The sequence below is a fragment of the Borostomias antarcticus genome (assembly GCF_949987555.1).
Source record: "Borostomias antarcticus genome assembly, chromosome: 4".
Lineage (NCBI taxonomy): Eukaryota > Metazoa > Chordata > Actinopteri > Stomiiformes > Stomiidae > Borostomias > Borostomias antarcticus.
In genome coordinates, this window is record NC_140237.1 from 21,135,675 (window position 1) to 21,156,286 (window position 20,612).

The 20,612-nt window shown below is 50.5% G+C and overlaps 1 protein-coding gene across 1 annotated transcript in view; it reads left to right on the forward strand.

The window, feature by feature from the left end:
• prmt3 (protein arginine methyltransferase 3) overlaps positions 1-20,612 on the forward strand; it is a 39,690-nt gene that overhangs the window by 3,980 nt on the left and 15,098 nt on the right. Inside the window, exons 8-13 of the mRNA XM_084437268.1 lie at positions 71-136; positions 1,171-1,292; positions 5,550-5,649; positions 14,241-14,319; positions 18,782-18,969; positions 20,422-20,508. Coding sequence (XP_084293394.1) covers positions 71-136; positions 1,171-1,292; positions 5,550-5,649; positions 14,241-14,319; positions 18,782-18,969; positions 20,422-20,508 — 642 coding nt within the window. The remainder of the gene's footprint in view (positions 1-70; positions 137-1,170; positions 1,293-5,549; positions 5,650-14,240; positions 14,320-18,781; positions 18,970-20,421; positions 20,509-20,612) is intronic.

Here is a 20,612-nt window from a genome sequence, read left to right on the forward strand (position 1 = left end):
TCTCGGCTCAGTGACTGATGATCCTTGCACTTCTCTCTCTCCCCCCTCTTTCTCTCTCTCTCTCTCTCAGGACAAGGTGCGGACAGAGAGCTACCGGGACTTCATGCACCTGAACCCGGAAGTGTTCAAAGACAAGGTGAGCAGCGCGGTCGTCCGTATGCCAGGGAAACGTGTGTGTGTGTGTGTGTGTGTGTGAGCCAGGAGACATGTTCTAGAGAGGGGGGGGGGGGTGGTAGATAGGTGGTAGTTAGTGCTTGGAGGGGGGGGGGGACTGAATTTAAAACAGTGACTTTATTACATGCCATAGTGTCTGCGCAGTGCCGACTGTAGAGAGCTGATAACGGGGGGCACTCTAGCCCCCCCCCCCACTGTCAGTGGGATCAGGCAGCCAGTGGCCCACACCAAGGCCATCCATTATGGGCGACTGCTGGTTAGGACCACTAGGAGGACAGCGGGGGAGGGGCTGGGATATAGAGGTGATGGGGAGGTATGATATCCTTGTCGTAGGATTTGGGCTGAGCTGGGGAAAGAGCGCATTATCGTTCTCATTCCTCCCGGCATTGGGAGGGGAGGGAGGGAGGAGTCAGTGGAGAGGAGGAGGTGGGGGGGGGGGTTAGGAGGAGGAGAGAGGGTGGCTGGGCACGGAGCGGGCAGCGTGTTATCCCCGCCATCGGGTCAGCGGCGGCGCTGGATGAGGCCCGCGCGTGACCTTGCTTTGACCCCCGTCAGCGTGATAAAGTGAGTGAATGTAGTGGAAAGTAGACTAAATCACACTTCATGTGCCAGATATGCTACCAACAGCTCGACTCGTTAGCAATACTTTAAAAGTGGAAAGCTGCGGTCCGTGACCAATCAGAGGCCAAATCAGCCTCCTCGCACGGCCAATCATCCCTCCGCCCACAGAATCCAAGAGTCTACCCATTGGTGTCCGTGAATATCATCGTTTTTTCCCAGAAGTTCTCGTCACAGCGAGAGCTTCTGGGTACTCGGATTAAGATGGAGGAGTTTTTGGGAGGTTATTGGGGTAAAGTGATGATAATGGTGAAGTTAGGAATCTGTGCTCCTAAATGTGGATCTCATCCCACCTCAGCCATGGATTTTGTAGTAAGTCTAATAGTGTACTGTAGGTGGGACTCATGAATGACTGCCTTTCCCCCTCCCTTCCTCTAGGTGGTGCTAGATGTGGGCTGCGGGACTGGCATCCTCTCCATGTTTGCCGCCAGAGCCGGCGCCAAGATGGTCATCGGAGTGGACCAATCAGAGATCATTTACCAGGCCATGGACATTGTCAGGTGAGACATGTCGTCATGGTTGCCCCAGAGATGGGGGACACCTGTAATATACACCCCGGTGGAGGATTGAAGGTTGGCGTGTGTGTGCGTGTGTGAGTGAGACATCAGATAAGGCTTTATGAGTAGTGTGTGTGTGTGTGTCCATACCTCTCCCTTGTATAACTGTTATCCTCACATCAACAGGTCAGATGGGAATCAATGACATTGCTAGTTCCAGTGACCAGATGTTTAGGGGCTGTTGTTCCAGAATGTGGCCGTAAGGCTTCACACTAAAGCCGCCTTTACACCATTGCGGAAAAATGACTCCGGTTTCCGCAATTCGCATCCTGGTGGACACCCCGTACCACCGTACACCAGCCCAAAAACTTTCGGATGCGTGGAACTGAAACTGCCGGACGATACGTCGGGTGTCGACGTCACCGAGCAGTCAGTAAATCTGTCAACAATCATGGCGGACATTGAAGCGGTACAAATTTGCCAAACTATATCAAAAGGTTACAGACTGTAGCAAAATGTGTCTGTGGAAAAAATATTTTATTACCCAGCTATCTTAGTTACACCAATATTTAACTATTTTGACAGCTTTGGGTTGTGTGTGTGTCGTATTTATTAAGTTTGACAAATCTACGAAGCTTATAGCTAACTTTAGCTAACTAGCCATAGCCGAAGCCGGCTCTATGCTGGCTAGATTGTCTGGTATATTCGTTATATTGACAACGTGCTTCACTAGATCACATGGGCTTGTTAATTCTGTTTGGAAAACGATATAGTTTATAACATTAAATTATTCAAGTAAAGTGAAAAGAAAGCGATCTATGATTGTTTACACACACCATTGTTTACCAAAACCATAGCAACGCTATTTTGCGGTCGTACTGCCGTACTGGGATTTGCCGGATGAGTTAAATGTTTTGAAGGCATAGGGACGCGTCCACCTGAGCGGGATTCTGTCCGCCCCGCATCCCTCGGAGCCCGGTCGCATGCGGTCTGCGGACTCTCATAGGAAATGAATGACTTCCGGTCTTTTCAGAACCGCACCGCAGTCATTTTTCCGCAATGGTGTAAAGGCGGCTTAATACACTGCTGAATAATAGGGCTCCATCTAGGGATGGAACGATAACCTGTATAATGATAAACCGTGATAAAACTATTAAATGTATCGTGACTAAATGATCATTAAAACCGTGTTTGATTACCATGCTTTAAAAAAACTCCAGTCCAGTATCAACCAAAGTTCGTAACAGAAAAGACACATTATTTTAATGTAAATGCTAATGAAAAATGCATAGTGCTGCTAATTTTATGTTTTCAATGTAAAACTTGGTGAAATTATTTCAATGTCTGTATCAGTAGTTTTTGAACATTTTCTGCACATTTTAACAATACCGCGATAATAGTGATTACTGTGATGTGAAATATTCATAACGTTACATTACTAGCTCCATCTCCATTCAAGACTCAAGATTATTTTATTTGTCACATAATGTACGGTGTACAGTCACAGTGAAATGTTGCTGCCGGCTCCAAGATAATGCTACAATTACAAATTACACATTTACAAGTTAAAATTAAGAATTTACAAATTACACAATGGGTACCCTTTCTATAAGTATAGAAGTATAGGGGATAGATAAGGGTCTGGATGGATTATATACATGCTAAATGGATTTAGAATAAATAAATAAATAGCACGCCGGGGGGGGGGGTTAGAGTGAGTGTGGTATTTCTTCCCTGCATCTTCTGGAGTAGATGTCTTCGAGGTTGGGGAGTGGCCCCAAGGTACGTTCATCTGACTGTACCACTCTGTAGGGCCTTGCGTTCCTGAGAGCTGCTGTTCCCGTACCAGGGGGGGATATTCCCAGTCAGGATGCTCTCTCGTGGTTGAGTAGGAGCTCTGTCGGATCTGGTGGAACGCTCTGAATTTCCTCAGTTGTCTGAGGGGGTACAGTCTCTGACGAGTGTTCCTCACCACAGTGTCTATGTGAGTTGACCATGTCAGGTAGCTAGCAAACTTCCTACAGTGGAGTGTGGACTACAGTAGTACCCTCATTGGAGTGTGGACTAGCTAGCACCCTACCCTCAGTGGAGTGTGGACTAGCACCCTACCCTCAGTGGAGTGTGGACTAGCACTCTACCCTCAGTGGAGTGTGGACTAGCACCCTACCCTCAGTGGAGTGTGGACTAGCTAGCACCCTACCCTCAGTGGAGTGTGGACTAGCACCCTACCCTCAGTGGAGTGTGGACTAGCTAGCACCCTACCCTCAGTGGAGTGTGGACTAGCTAGCACCCTACCCTCAGTGGAGTGTGGACTAGCTAGCACCCTACCCTCAGTGGAGTGTGGACTAGCTAGCACCCTACCCTCAGTGGAGTGCACTCTGTCAGTAGAGGTCTCTGTGACCTCCAGCCACCTTTCTATTTGCTTCAGCTGGTTGGGCTCAATAAAACTGTTGTCAGTTTGGCCCGGCCGTAACGCACATAATTTACACCCCGTCTGTCTCAAGTCCCCCTCCCCCCCTCCCACAACTCCTACCATAGCCCCCCTAACCCCCCCCTCCACCCACCCACACACACGCACGCACACGCCGCCTCGCCGCCACATCATCAGAGTCCAATCCCGAGTCCAATCTCGCCAGCTGTGCGCTTTATAACAGCGGCAGCCGTTTTTATGCCAGTCCTGCTCCGGCGCTCCCGCTGAACTGGACGGTTCCTGGAACCCCGGCCCGCCACCCCCCCACCGTATACCCCCCCCCCCAGCCCTCGCTCTCCGCTCATCTACCTACGCCTCTTCCCGTCGTCACGCCGACGCACCTTGGAGTTACGGGCCATTATTAGCGTGATTATCATCATTACGTAAGCGAGTGTCACATAAGCAAAACGACAGCACCGCGGAAAGAAGGGACGTTTTAATTTTACAGCCCACTGACTCGCCGTCGGGGGAGCGCGTGCTGGTGGCGGCGGGCGGGCGGCGTCCCGGGCCTCTGGCGTCCCGTTGGAACGGCGATGTTGACGTGGCGGACCCCCGTACCCGCCCTCGCATCCCTACCCCCCCTTGCCCCCTGAATCGAACACGCAATCTTCAGGCCCCACTGCGTGTGCGTGTGTGTGTGTGTGTGTGTGTGAGGGCCCGCGCACTCGTGTGCCTACTGTACGAGCTTCCCTCACTTCCCCCTAGATGCTAATATAAGGACGGTAATTAAAATGGCTGTCGCTGGTTAGGCAGAAGCATCCATCTCCTGTCTCCTCTCCTCCCTGTCCCAAGTGTAAATGGAAAAACAGGACGTGACTGATTTTTACGGCCTCTGCCGTTTTGAAATAGATGGGGGTTTCTCTGGGATTTAAACCAGTTCATAACGACTTCCATTAATTTGACGTATAGGGATGATCCTTTATGATGTTTTGAGTGTGATAATCAGAGAACGGTCGCGTTTTACCAAAAGCCGAGCTCGTTAGTTTGAGGGCCAGCAGAAGAGAACGCTGGCACCTGGCGTCCCACATTGATTTAGACTACAGTGATGACACAGTGATGAGGCGCATGTATTAAATCCACAGAGGAAACGAGCATTAGGCAAACTGACAAACTCTTTGAGTTCCCGAGCAAGAGACAAGGGCCTCATGCAGTCTCCGCGTGTAAATGGGAACATGGCCCTCTCTCTCTCTCTCTCTCTCTCTCTTTCTCTCTATCTCCCTCCAGAGTCCTGACATTGTCCTCTAAATTACCCCAATAATGAGATTACAGTGTTTCCCTCTTGTGAAGAGAGGCAGAGGGGGAGGGAGAGAAAGGCGTTGGAGGGGGGGGGGGTGGAGCGAGCTGGTGGAGAGGGATTCTGGGAGGATGTGATAGTGCAGAGAGGAGAGGCAAGGGAGATAAGGATCAGCGCCACAGAAATGCACTCTTGGGCCGTGAGTAATTGTTCTGTCCCCAGTAACATTAGCTGTCATGATAATGGAATATTCACAGAGATTGATACCCAGGGATGCTGGTCAGAAAGGAAGGCTCGTTTAAACGAGGGTGTCGGAGGCAGTCCTGTACAATACAACTGCAAGCAGGCACACAGTCTCTCTCTCGCTCGCTCTCTCTCTCTCACGCACACACAGGTCAGTGCTGATTAACACAGTGACGGCACAGTTCTTGGAATAGCCATTCTGGACCAAAGTCACTGTTTGGTCTCATAAACATCAAGCAGGGTTTCCTTCCCGGCTTTCCACCCATGGCATGAAGGTTTGAAGTAGCAGTTGTTGTCGTCTCTGGTCCCCCAGGTCCAACCAGCTGGAGGACAGAGTCACTCTGGTCAAAGGCAGGATAGAGGAGGTGGCCCTGCCCGTGGAGAAGGTGGACATCATCATCTCCGAGTGGATGGTGAGTCTCTCTTTTTCTCTTTCTCTCTCTCTCTCTCTCCCCCTCCCTCCCTCTCTCTCCGTCTCTTTTTCTGTCTCTCCTTCCCTCCCTCTCTCTTTCTCTCTCTCTCTGTCTCTCTCCCCCTCCTGTTCCTCTCGTTCTCTCCGTCTGGCTTTCTCTCCCCCTCTCTCCTTCCTCTACACGTAGTCAGTAATGTATGTATAATTACAAGCCCTTTTTAGTCCGTCCACCTCATACGCCCCCGAGCTGCGAGACGGGCTCCATTATAACCGCTACAGATACAGCTCTGATGTCATATCACAATATGACACCTACAAATGGCTCTGACATATAATCTTAACAGCCGAGGAACTGACCCCAGCCAACGGCGCCTTCCTCGGCTCAGAGACTCCGAGTCCGTCAGTGGCTCGCTGCCCGGGTCATGTTTTAAACATGCCTCGTCCAGGGCTCCTCCCCTGCCTCATCCCCCTGCATCTCTTACCGGGGGAAAGCAGTCTCTCCAAGCCCTGATGCCCATTCGTCAGGGAGATTCAACATGGCGATACGGACGAGGAGGAGGTGGGGGGGGGGGGGGGGCAGGCAAAGTTGAACGCAACGCTGCAGTCATCCCTAATTCATGAGCAGGCCGTATCTGTCCGTCCCCCGTCCCGCCCCAGCCATCCCCCACAAACCCCCGGGTCGTGAGCCGGGGTCGCCGACCAGCGCCGCCCGGGGTGAAATTGAAATTGGCCGGGTGATGTGTCGGCGAAGCGGTGACGGATAGGGGGCGTAATCTCTAATGACGCCGGCTCGCCGAGCGCTAATAAATCTGAGAATCCACCCGTCACTTCTCATCACTCAAGCCAGCAACGGACATTTCTCAGAGAGCCGAGGGCCCCGAAGGTTGCCCTCTGATCTGCCTGTGTAAAGTGAAAAACTGACAGTTGTCAGGAAGTTCAATTTTCGCCCTGCCGTTAATTGATTTTGTCTACGTTAAATCTCATTGGCTGATGTAGTCTACATTAGAACTTATTGGTTAATTTTAGTCTACGTTAGATCTTATTGACTAATTTAGTCTACGTTAGATCTTATTGGCTAATTTAGTCTACGTTAGATCTTATTGGCAGAGTGGAATGACCCCAGTCTGTACCTCAGGAAATCTTGAATCAGAGTTTAAGTATTAAAGGAGTTTAGTTACAGTATACAGAATATAATACTGTATTTTATACAGGGTTTCCTGTGTCCCGACAGAGGTTACCAGGTTAATTCCCATATCATTGTGCCAGGCAGTGAATGCTGTAATACATCACTGGGCCACACACACACACACACACACACACACACACACACACATACTCACTCACTCACACACACACACGCGCACACACACACACACACACACACACACACACACCACGGACACACAGGAGGGCAATGCCAACCCTGAGTCTCCTAATGCCTCCAACAGGGGACTGGTAATCTGGGTCATACCCCTTCCAGCCAGCCAAAGGGGTGTACTAGGGTAAAACGAATAAAAATAGACACCTTTGTCCCCATCGGGGACGTTACTGTATACTTTAGCTTTTTCTCTGCTTTGAGGGAATGGATGGGAAATGTAATAGTCAAGTCTGTTACATGCATCAGCTGGAAGGCTTGGACTCCTGTACTTTGATGCAGTTGTTAATCAATTTGAGATATTACAAATGGTGGCAAAACAACACACTTTCCATTATGGCGGCTAAAAAACGTCTCCCTGGCGACGACTCATTTTTCTCCACATGCGATGTGATTGAAAATGTCGTTCCGTGGGCTTTAGAGTGTATCGTGTGGAAGGCAGTTCATGACAAATGGACATTGCTTTGAATGGGTTCAGAGCCCAGCAAGGATTGAGAAAAGTTGTGTGGCTTTGATTGCATTTTAAAAGACTGAACGGAATCCTGCTTTGAGATGCATAGAGACGGTGCTATGCTATCGCAAGGTGTTCCTAGAGGACATCTTGAATTTGAGCGAGCTACCTAGAATTCAGGGGCGATGATTGTTCGACCGTGCCGTTGTGAGGCTTGATCTTTGCGCCAATTAAGTCAGCGCTTCCTGACGCATCACCGTTCCATCCACCGTTAACTCGGCGCCACGCCGAACGGCGAGCGGTGGCAGAATCTCCCAGAAGTCATCACGCTTCGCCAAACCCTGGCGAAGATTCAAAAGATTTTCCCGACCGCAAAGCCTTGATCCGTCGTCACCGAGAAGCAACAGGTTTGGAAAAAGTCCGGCCGGACCATCAGACCAGACGCCAGTGCCGCGAGGGGTCGGGGCATGCTTCTCGCTGGGGGTTGATGGATGGGTGTAGACAGGGGGGGTTTGAGGCGGTGGGAGCAGGAGGGCGGGGGGGGGGGGGGGTTGATTTTGCAGCGGAGGAGGAGAGGCTGTCCGCCGGGGCAGCGTTTGAGAGACGGCCGATAGAGAGGCTTCTGTCATTTCATAACTCACGACATTGATCCGGGAACCTCTTAACGGGCCGAAAAACAAACAGGCCAGCGCAGATAAGAGGTTCCTGACTGGTGGGGGGCGGCGGGGGGGCGTCACCCCGAGATCAATCACCGCCGAGGGCCCTGGTAGATAGCGTTGGACGCAAAGAGGACAAGGAGTACAGAATCGGGGCGGGTTGGGCGGAGACTTGGAAAACTTTTGAGCCCCCCCCCCCGGGTGTGAGGTGAGGCAGGAGGGCAGGGTGAAGTCTCGTCCGTACCGTGCCCTTCTGCTCGCGAGCGGCCAAGACTGTGGGATAGAGGCTAAATCCCCGAGCTGCAAGCACGATGGATGGACTTGGAGCTAAATGAAGCAGGATGTGTTTATTGAGACGGATCCCTCCACAGGGACACTCTAGGTCAGGGAACGGTCACTTTACTCCTCACTGGAAAGTGAAAGGAGCGCATTGAACTGCTACGCTCCATTTAAAGTTGATCTCTCTGCTTGGGTTTCACTTTTCCTCGGAAGTGGACTAAGTTTGACCATGGAAGTTGGTTGGAGGCGGGGCGCTGTGCATATGCATGCATCCTCTCCAGCCTCATTATCAGTGATGATAGGAGGCTCACCTGCTCACTGAGGAGACAGCAGTCATCAGTCATCCCATCCTCCAGCCTGTCTGACTGTCACTCACGCACACACACACGCAAACACACATACACACACCCACACACACGCACGCACAAACACACACGCAAGTAGGCACACCGATACAAGCACGCACACACACACGCACAAACACACACGCAAGCATGCACACTGATGCACGCACGCACACATACACGCACACGCAAACACGTACAAACACGCAAGTAGGCACACCGATACGCACACACACACACACCCCAATGCACATACACACATGCTCACTCACAACACTCCCCCTCACACACTCATGCGCATTCTCACACGCACACACACACACACACACACACCACAGGTACCCTCAGATGTGTCCATGTTGTAATGAGGATTTATTGGTGTACTTTCTTCCCAAGTTCTGCATAGTTTGGAAGGTGATTTCCCGCCCATCTGTGCGTGTAATTCACCAGTAATAAGCTCTCCATGGTTTACAGCCATGGCGTGTTTCTGTATCTAGTAAATATGCAGCGGACGGCGCCTTCTCCTCCAGGCTTCTGTAATGTACGGCGGTGTCATCGACGGTCGCCGCGTGACACTGCTCCGCCTCACCCTGGCTCCGGTCCCTAGATCGGCCAGGTCAACAGAAGGTGGCCCCCTCAGATCCCGCGTGGTCCGGAGGGAACGGAGGAATGGTGCGTCAGAGAAGCGTCATCACCTGCCGACCGGGCGTCCGTTTCAGCAGAGATGCGCAGTGGCGTCTCGTATGAATACTGTCTGTGTGCCTTTAAATGTAAATGAGGCTTTTACCAGGACCCACACAATACTCCGTCCTATAACGTACCCGTCACATCCTGTAACGTAGATTTGATTGCAGGGTGTGTATGTGTGTGCGTGTGCAGCTGTCCCCTCAGACACACACACACACACACACCATTTCCTCCATTCTGTCTGTGTCCTCCTGGGACTGAAGCTGATGATGTTCTGCAGTAATTGAGCAAGGCGTGATACGAATACAGAAGCAGAGAGAGGAGGGCTCATCTGCTGATGCAGAGCTTTTTACTGGACCAAAAATCGCCTTTTGGTGCCCATAATTGACAGCTGTATAACCACCCTCTCGTAAGGAAGACAGAAACAACACACACACACACAAAACTCATTATAGACAGCTTGCGTTTTAAACTATCAAGATGAACGTCATTCTAATTGGCTGCTGCACATTAGATTTTTTTATTTATTTCATGTCTAATTAGGGAAATGTAACATTTTGACTGGTATAGGATATTGTTTTACTTATATATATTGTTATACCGTAGTTAACAAAATGGTTCCAGTACTGTGAGCTCCTGGGAAACTTTGACAACTTTGAGCAATGGTAAAATCCTTCGCATAAGCTGGGCAGTTGTAAAATATGTCAACATATGTTTTTTGTGCATGGCTGTAAGCCAGCGCACCTAGGATAACGTTTGTCTGGTTATCACTCCCTCCCTCTGTTGAATGTTGACCTGCATTTCTCTGTTGGCACCACAAGAGGCAGTAGTCCCAGCACACCAAAATAAAGGACACCAAAATCAACCTGCTGATCTCCACGGCACAAGTAGAGTAGCGGTGCAAGCAATGGAGTCCCACGCGGGAGATCGGGGTTCAACGCCCCGGTGGGGATGATTTTATGGGACTATACCCCAAACCTCCACATGTTCATCCTTTCACTCCAACCTTTACCCCTTGCCTTATAGGTCAGATCCTGTCCCAACCCCAACCCTTATTCTAACCCCAACACACTCTAGGGACTGGAAGAAAGACGCCAAAACCAACCCACCAATCTCCGCTGCAAGTATAGTGGTGAGAGCATAGGACTCCCACCCAGGAGACGGGGGTTCAAGACCCCGGTGGGGATGATTTTATGGGACTATACCCCAAACCTCCACACGTTCATCCTTTCACTCCAACCTTTTTATTGGACCTTTTCTTTCTTTCTTTTCTTTATGGACCTTTGTCCAGAAACAGAAGTTGAACCAATTGCAGCAAAATAGCTAACGTTACAGGAATCATCAGTGTAACTGCTTTAGCCACTGACTGCTACCATTAATGTTATGGAAGCTGCTGCTAGTTGTTGTGAGCTCACGAGCTAACTGGCTATCCCGCTCTTATTGTGCTGGATTAGCATTGGAAGCATTGGAACTGATGTGTCCAGGTCACAGCTATTTCAATGGCATGACTAGCTTCCGTCCTACCAGTCCAGAACAGAAACAAGACAGCCACGCACATAAGCCAGGCTGGACCTGTTTTTCTGAAGTACAGTTCATTGCCATTGGTGTGTGTATGCATGCTTGTGTGCGTGTGCGTGTGTGGGGGGAGGGGCGCACACGCCGAGGAATGAATGTTTATATGGTAATTGTGTTAATGCATATGAGCTGCATTGCCCCATTCTCATTATGCTGTCATTAGGGCTGTTTAATGTTACTGCCCTCTGACTACGCTGTTCTGCAAGCAGACTGGCCCGAGCCTGAGACCGGCTCCGTATACGCTCCGGGGACGCGCCGCCGTCCAAAACAATCAACTTTCCCTTCAGCTCACACGTCCCATACAATGCCTGGGTGGGAGAAAGCATTAGAAAACATGGCTGAGACTAGGCTGAGCCGCTGTGTTTTGTTAATGCTTACACTGCTGCGGAGCAACTGACCTTGTCTAAAGCTCGCGCGCGCGCGCGCACACACACACACACACACACACACGCCACATAAACACATGCATACACACACACAAACACAGACAGCTTCACCCTCCCTCCCACACACAAACACGCACACACACACACACACACACACACACACCCCTCCCTCCCTCTGTGTTTTGACCTCCACGAGCCATCCAATCACGGAGGCCGGTTGAGAGTGAAGGCCGGAGCAGCCAGTCCCCCAAAGACATGAAGGGAGCTTCAGAAGCGGCCATGAGCGATGGAGGGAGGGAGGAGAGCTCACCTCGCCGAAGGGCGCATCCACACAGCAGATTTCGCAAGCCGCTAAAAACGCGGGGAGCGCTGCACTCTCCCTGGCCGACGCTATTCGTCGCCAAGCGACAGAACACAACCAATCACAGGGCGCTTCCTCTGCGCTCTGTGGAAAAGTTACAATATTTCGCAACTTTTCAGCGCCCATAAAATGCAAGACGCCTGGCTTCGCCGAAGGGCTCAGAGCGCGCCGCTCCGTAGACGACAACGACAAAACCTGCCGTGTGAACGCAGCCTAAAGGCAGCTGGTTGCTGGGCCCTGGGCCCAAAGTCCCCAAATCCCCACGCCTGCACTGTAACCCCCCTCCCACCCAAGGCAGGGGTGCGTCCCTGTTCCTCTGTGTTTAGGCGGCAACATGCGAACCAGGTGCGGAAGCGAGGGGGCGGGGCATACAAAGCATCATGGGAGATGAGAGGTGGCGTAACTTTCCGGCATCTCTCTCCCCCCACTCCCCCCGTCTCCTTCAAGTGAGCCAGTGTCCCGTGAAATTGGGCTCCGGATTACGAGGCACGGGGACACCGAGCGGCGGTTTTAAATACGACCTGTTTTGACCAGACCAGAGGACACGGACCGACTGGACTGAGACCGACGGCACGCAGGGGGTGCTCGGGGGGGGGGGGGTCTCTGGTCGCCATGTTGGACCCTGGCTTGCTCGGCGTCCGACTGAAGGACAGTGTGGCGCTGTCTCGGGGGGCAGAGGGAGAGGAGGCACGGGCGTCAGCGTTGGAAGTTCATGCACAGGACAGAGATGGTGGCGATCGTTGTACGACAGTTGTAAATTAGTACCGCTTTCTTGCCCCCCCCCCCCCCCGTTGAAAGGTTGTCTTCATTTGAATAATACAGCTCTTATCTCTGCAAATTACTATTCAGTAGGCCACAGCCATCACTCTCTTGCTCTCGCTCGCTCCCCACCTCCCTTCCTCCCTTCCTCTCACCCCCCCCCCTCCTTTACAGTATATCCAATAGCTTCAATGACCTCACCGCCCCCCTCTCACCAGTCACGCCCCTCCCCTTCTGATCATTCCCTCACATTCAGCCAAAAACCTGGGCCCAGTTCCATTTACCCCTCTGGAAATATGGGCCCAGTTCCATTTACCCCTTTCGAAATATGGGCCCAGTTCCATTTACCCCTCTGGAAATATGGGCCCAGTTCCACTTTCCCTCTGGAAACATGCCCTAGTTCCATTTTCTTCTCTAGAAACATGGGCCCAATTCCATTTTCCCTCTGGAAATATGGGCCCAGTTCCATTTCCCGCTCTGGAAACATGGGTCCAGTTCCATTTTCCCCTCTGGAAACATGGGCCCAGTTCCATTTTCCCTCTGGAAACAAGGGCCCAGTTCCACTTTCCATCTGGAAATATGGGCCCTGTTTCATTTCCCTCCCTGGAAACATATGGGCCCTGTACAATTTCCCTCTCTATGTCCCTCTCCCCGAGATCCTTCCTCCTCCGCTTCTGCACAGATCTAGAGCGGCTTGGTGTCAGTAGTGTGGCGATGGCTCTGCCCCACCAGCTCTCCAGTGCTGCGGCCTTGTTGTTTTATATTGGTGTGTGTGGGAACGAGGCCAGGCCAGGGCTGAAGCAGTTCTAAAGGGGGAGGAGCCAGGGGTGGGTAGACAGGCCTATCGGAGGTGGTTTGGGGAGGTGGAAAAAGCCATTTGTCAGCAGTAGACGCCGCTCAGGAAGAAGCCAACAAGCTGTGGACAAAAACTCAATTTCAGCAATAATGGAATAATACCAGGCTAATGTGCAGTCTGGTGGAGCAGAACACGGGGTCAGGCAGGGGTCAAACCTGTGCAGGGCCTTCTGGGTAGCAAGCTGCATGGGGACGGGGTTCCACTCCGCGACAGTCATCAATTCACGTCTCCATGGTAACCAAGCATACAGCATACCTCAGTGCCGTTGTATAAGGCAAATGGAATTGCAATTAGAAAAAGAAGAGCTTGATGTTCTGTCCTGTTAAACCTCTCAGCTTGATTCAACTTGGTATTACAGGTGCATCTCAGAAAATTAGAATATTGTGGAAAGTTCATTATATTCTGTAATTTAATTAAAAAAGTGAAACTTTAATATATAGATTCATTACACATGAAGTGAAATCGTTGATGCAGTAATTTGTGCAAAAGGATCCCCGACCAAATATTGTGTATAAATGACGATACTGTACAATCATAAAGATTAAAATAAAAAAGGCTTGAAATATTTCACTGTGTAATGGATCTAGAATACATGAAAGTTTCACTTCTTGAATTCAATTACGGAAAATAATATTCAGATTTTCTGAGATGCACCTGTATACTATTTGATCGGAATTAACATGTTATTTTTTGATACGTTTAAACGTGATAACGTTTGATACGTTTTTTCGAACCCAAAACACTCCAATTCCAGTCTGTTTCTGCTTTAAACCGTCTCGGATATTTGATCTGAACCCGGCTTTCATCATGTACATGAATACGTATGATGACATTGTTGGTGTTGTCTCCCTCCTCTGCTGCAGGGCTACTTTCTGCTGTTTGAGTCCATGCTGGACTCTGTGCTCTACGCCAGAGACCGCTACCTGGTGGAGGGCGGCTCGGGTAAGACTACCTCACACTGCACTATGCTACTGAACACTACCACACACTACAAGACCACCTCACACAGCACTATGCTACACTACCACACACTACAAGACCACCTCACACTGCACTATGCTACACTACCACACACTACAAGACCACCTCACACTGCACTATGCTACTGAACACTACCACACACTACAAGACCACCTCACTGCACTATGCTACCGCACACTACCACATACTACAAGACCACCTCACACTGCACTATGCTACTGAACACTACCACACACTACAAGACCACCTCACACTGCACTATGCTACTGAACACTACCACACACTACAAGACCACCTCACACTGCACTATGCTACTGAACACTACCACACACTACAAGACCACCTCACACTGCACTATGCTACTGAACACTACCACACACTACAAGACCACCTCACACTGCACTATGCTACCGCACACTACCACACACTACAAGAGCACCTCACCCTGCACTATGCTACCGCACACTACCACACACTACAATACCACCTCACACTGCACTATGCTACTGAACACTACCACACACTACAAGACCACCTCACCCTGCACTATGCTACACTACCATACACTACACTGTTCTAGACTACAATTCAATACACACCCTCAAGCTACACACTAACCCACTACCTAACCTCTCCCCTCACTCACGTGCTATTGCCTTAACACACTCTTTGACTGTCAGGATTTGGCGGTACAGTAAGCTCATACTCATAGAGCGGCTAATGGCCAAATAAAAGTAATAGTAAGAAATGTCAAAGACATGCATCAGATCAGAGCAGAACACACAAACGTGTTTGATTTCTATCGCGGTCCTGAGTGGTAAAATAAACATCAGCAGGCGTACGATTACGACAAACATAATTACACACGCAATAAAACGACGGAGGAGGAATTTGACTACGCCGAAGCATGCCAGTCACGTGTCCGTTCCCTTGAGCTGGCGGCGGAAGCGTTGGGGTGGGGCACCGGGTTGAGTGAGCGTGTCCTGGGCTGCGCCCCCCCCCCCCCAATCCCGTCCCGCCCCCATAGGCCCGCACACAGCTGTTCCAGCAACAACATGTCTCTCTCATGAGTGGCTGGATATAGGCGGGGTGGGGAGGAGACACACACACCCTAGCCAATAGCGCACAGCATTACTCCAATAGCGCTCAGCAGTCATCAGTGGCAGATCAGTTTGGTTTCTTGACGTGTGATTTGACCCCCCTAAGCAATAACGTATGTGTGTCCATCTGATCACAGCCCCTCCTCTCTGGCCGGACACGCATGCTGCTCTGCGTCGGCCAGAGTACCCCTCTCCCCCGGAGTGGGAGGGAGGAGTCAGTGTGGCGGGACACAGAGAAACAACGTTAGAGTTCTAGATGCGGGGGAAGTCACTTCTTTCAGACACTTTCCTGAGGGTCTTATTTCACTAAGCACTAAACCATCCCGCAGTTGAGGCTTCAGACAGGGATTTTCAGGATTTTCCCAAACGGAATGTGCGTGTGCGTGTGTGTGTGTGTTTGGTCATCTTCTCTCTGTCACTGACCAGGCTTAATGATTTGTGACACAGGAGTGGTTCTGCCCGGCTGGCTTTACTGTCCCTGAGAGAGGGCAGCAGAGAGGTTATACACCTGGAGACGGACAGACAGACGGAGGGGGGGGGGGAGGGGTGACGGAGGGAAAGGGGGGAGGGAGGGGTGATAGAGGGAAAGAGAACGAGCAAAAAGGAGGATGACGAGCAAGCGAGATGGCACGGACGGAGGTTTTGCCTGGGTAATACCGCGAGACAGGTCAGGGAGCGCCACATGCTCTCCTCCACGGGCCGTAAACCCGCCCCTTAGGCTCAGGCTCGGGATTTGCGTCGTTGCGACGTTTCGCAATTTTAGCATTTTTGCACGGATGCGCGAGTGTGTCCGTGAAGCGAGTTCAAGCGTTTGTGTGTGCGTGTGTTAGGCCCTCCATCCACTGTGCTGCAGTCTGTGTGTTTTAGCTACATGAGAGAGTGGTACAGCTGCTCCCTCGTTCTCAACACCACATTAACCTCACCCTCGTCCCCCAACGCGTCCCGCTACGCCGGGCGCCAGGCACCGCGCCGCGGACAGGGAGACGGCTCCTCTCAACCCCCTCCTCCCTCCCTCCCTCCCTCCCTCCCTCCCTCCCTCCCTCCCTCCCTCCCTCCCTCCCTCCCTCCCTCCCTCCCCTTCCTCTCCTCTCCTCTCCTCTCCTCTCCTCTCCTCTCCTCTCCTCTCCTCTCCTCTCCTCTCCTCTCCTCTCCTCTCCTCTCCTCTCCTCTCCTCTCCTCTCCTCTCCTCTCCTCTCCTCTCCTCTCCCTCCCTCTCCTCTTCCTCCTCCCTTCACGGCCGACCAGGAGCGGGGGTTTTGTGGGGAGAGGGGGGGGAGGCGATGACAAACGGGCTGTGGGCAGCGAGTCGAGAAGGACGCAGATGTCAAAGCCATGAATCTGGGGGTGCCGGTGTGCCCCCCCCCCTCCACCCACACACACACTATTTCTCTCTTTCTCTCCCTCACTGTCTCTGTCTCTCTCACTCACTCTCTCTCTCTCTTCATCTACACTACAGTATAGCACCCTTCCTCCCCTCTTTTGCTATCCATCTCTCTTCCCCCTTCTCCCCACGAATCCCCCTTCTCTCTCCCCGGCCTGTCCCATTCCTGTCCAATCAGCAACCCCCCTCTCACCTGGCCCTCATAATTACTCACTTGCTCCAGTAATCCGAGAAAAATGAAGTGACAAGGTGTGTGCGTGCGTGCGTGCGTGCGTGCGTGCGCGAGCGAATGTGTTTCTCATCAGCCACGCTTTCACCTACAGGGTCACAGCAGGGAAAGTTAAGCCAATCAAAAGGAGACCATGAGATAGACACTTCCTTTTCTGCTGCGTGTGTGCGCGAGTCATGATTCATTACATCATACTTTATGTTTTAACTGTTTAAGACACTGCACAGGTTTCGCAGGGTGATTTGGAGCATCGTTTAACACCCAACTTCTTCTTTCAGTTTTTCTTCAGCCCTAATTGGTACAGTCTAGTTAAGTAAGATCGACCTAGTGTTTGACAATGTGCTGTAGATACCAGGGGATCAGTATATCTATCTAAATCTCAGCCCAAATCCCATCACTCCGTCTCCCTCACTCTGAATTTGCAGTGCAAGTCAGTGTGTGCCTATTCGACTCACTTAATGTCTACTGACTGTTACCGTCTAGCACAGGTGGAGACTCGTTAAAAATGTAATGAGCTGGACTGAAGGTACAGGCTCTAGAGATAAGGGAACATTGGACATTTGTTTAAGTGAAGTGTGTGTGTGTGTGTGTGTGTGTGTGTGTTTGTGTGTGTGTGTGTGTGTGTGTGTGTGTGTGAGAGAGAGAGAGAGAGAGAGAGAGAGAGAGAGAGAGTGAGTGTGTGTGTGTGTGTGTGAAGGAGTTTGTCTCCCACCATCAGTTTTTTTTTTTTTTTTTCATCTAATCCTGTTTGGCTGCTATCACAGCTCTCGTACAGTTAGGGAGTTGGTGTGTGTGTGTTGGGGGGGTGTTTCTCTATGTGCGTCTCTGTGCGAGTGTGCTTATGCATGCTTGTGTGTGTCTGTTATGGTACGGGCCACTTTTAGCTCGACATCAAATGGCTGTAATGTCACTTCACAGGGGGCACATCAATGGCTCCAAGCGTTTCAGCTCTGGCCAAATCACAAAGCAGATTAGCTATTCTAAATGTCCCCTTCTGAGATTTTGCATTGGGAAAACGCATTAAGACTTATGTTTAATGCTCATTCGGAATTAATGGCTAATGTGTGCTGATTACGTTGAGATGTGGCTAATGTGTGTTAGTCAAGGGATTTGTTCGGATGTCTTGTCAGGAATAATACATCTGTTAATGCGGAAATGCATTTGCTTCTGTGTGTCTCAGAATCTTAAGTAACAAGGCCAGGATCGACCGCGAAAGTGTGAAAAGTGGGACAAAGTAACTTGGTGTGTGCGTGTGTGTTTGATGGATACTCATTACTCAAGCTGTATGAAATGGATGCGTAGCTCCACTCCCTCAACCTCAACACCAGGGCCTTTTCTAATGAGTTAGTAATCTCAGACACATTCATTCCAGTTAGTCAGTCTAGATTTAGATTCATAGTGCGCTTGTAGAAGGACCCAAGTGTACCCAACCCAATTCCCCCACAGGTAAATAAGATTGCCGAATGGTTTTGAATAAACAGCGTTGTCATTAGGTTGATCCTGAAGAACCTCTTTTAAGAGACAGGAAGGTCAGCTGAGTAAAACCTTAACGAAACGTCAGATACTGTAGTAGAGATACTGCAGTATGTAGTACGTAGTCAGATACTGTAGTATGTAGTATGTGGTCAGATACTGTAGAAGTATACTGTAGGGGCAATGATCTGACCGGTGTATCTATGACCTATCCGTCCGTCTCTCGTCTCGTCCCCTCAGTCTATCCAGACCGCTGCAACATCAGCCTGGCCGCGGTGGGGGACACCCAGAAGCATCGCGACCGCATTGCCTTCTGGGACGACGTGTACGGCTTCAAGATGGCGTGCATGAAGAAGGCCGTGGTGCCCGAGGCCGTGGTGGAGGTCCTCAATCCCGACACGCTGATCTCTGAGTCCGCAGTCATACAGGTGGACACACACGCACACACGCACACACACACACACACACACACACACACACACACACACACACACACACACAGTGCCTAAGAGTTAATACTGTGATAGTGGACCTGAGAGAGCAGCAGGGATAGAGTTGAAAGGTACAAGGGTTGTGGCCAGAGACAGAGACAGAGAGAGGGTGTTAGTCGTAGAGAGAGATAGGGCCCTGGAGGTGTGTGTGTGTGTGTGTGTCTGTCTGTCTGGTGGTGCTGGGTGATTGATCTATCTAATCCTTGTTTAAGTTCCTCTTTAGGAAACTTCATTATTCTCTCCCCCCTGTGGGTAGAGTCGCTCTCACAGAGTTGATGAGAAATTCACCACAGAGAGAAAACACACACACACACACCACAGAGAGAAAATACACACACACACCAGAGAGAAAACACACACACACACAGGAAAACGCACATACACACACTAACATGCACGCACACACCATGCACACACACCACAGAAAGAAAACACACACACACACACACCACAGAGGGAGAACACACACAAACCACAGACGGAAAACACACACACACCACAGAGGGAAAACACACACACCACAGAGAGAAAACACACACACACCACAGAGGGAAAACACACACACACACACACACACACACCACAGAGGGAAAACGCACGTACACACACCACAGAGAGAAAACACACACACCACAGAGATGGAACACACCTCAGAGAAAACACACACAAACCTCACGCACTCCATGCACACATCAGAAGCTCTCACTCACATGTGCAACATCATCTGGAAATTAGCATATGTCCTCAGTTAACTTACCTGGTTTGTTTTGAGGTGAACTCACTTGTTTCTCCAAAACACCAATTTCTAATTTGACATACAGTAGGAACTTTGGGACATAATATAAGGTAAGGGTAGTCGTCCTAGAACATATTATTAAAGATGTTGGTTTCTTTTTTACTCTCCATTTTATCTATCAGGTTCTCCTCCGGCACCCTCCATGATGAATGGGGACATTGGCGATATCTAATGGAATTTGAATCCTCTAATCGATAGTTTCTCCCCTCCAGTGAAAAATGGACAGCTCCCTCACCCAAATTACATGGATTCTCGTCCGCCGTCTCCCCCTGATACGATCCAATAACATTCCATTAAGGCTGGCCGCAATGGCGTAAAATTGAGAGCCTCTCACGGAATCGTGAATTCCTACACAACGGTTACTGTTTTTTTTTTTCCCTTGCAAGGATGTGGGAATGTGCTGTTGAAGCTTAAGCCGATAGCCACTGGCAATGCATTTTAGCTTTTCACCATTTTGATAAATCACAGACTTTTTCGTGTGTGTCGATCATGCTTATGTGTGCGCATGTGTTCAGTGTATACTTTGTGTGTGTGTGTGTGTGTGTGTGTGTGTGTGTGTGAATTGACTATTGTTTGTGGACTCCTCTCCCTAGGTGATCGATTGTAACTCGGTGTGCCTCTCCGAGCTGGAGTTTGCGTCAGACTTCTGTCTAAAGATAACAGACAGCACGGACTGCACGGTGAGTTTGCGCGCGCACACACACACACACACACACGCACTTTAATCTAGTGCATTGATCAGGGTTGTCAGGCGTGAGGAGGATTGATCCCCAGGTGTGGTGGT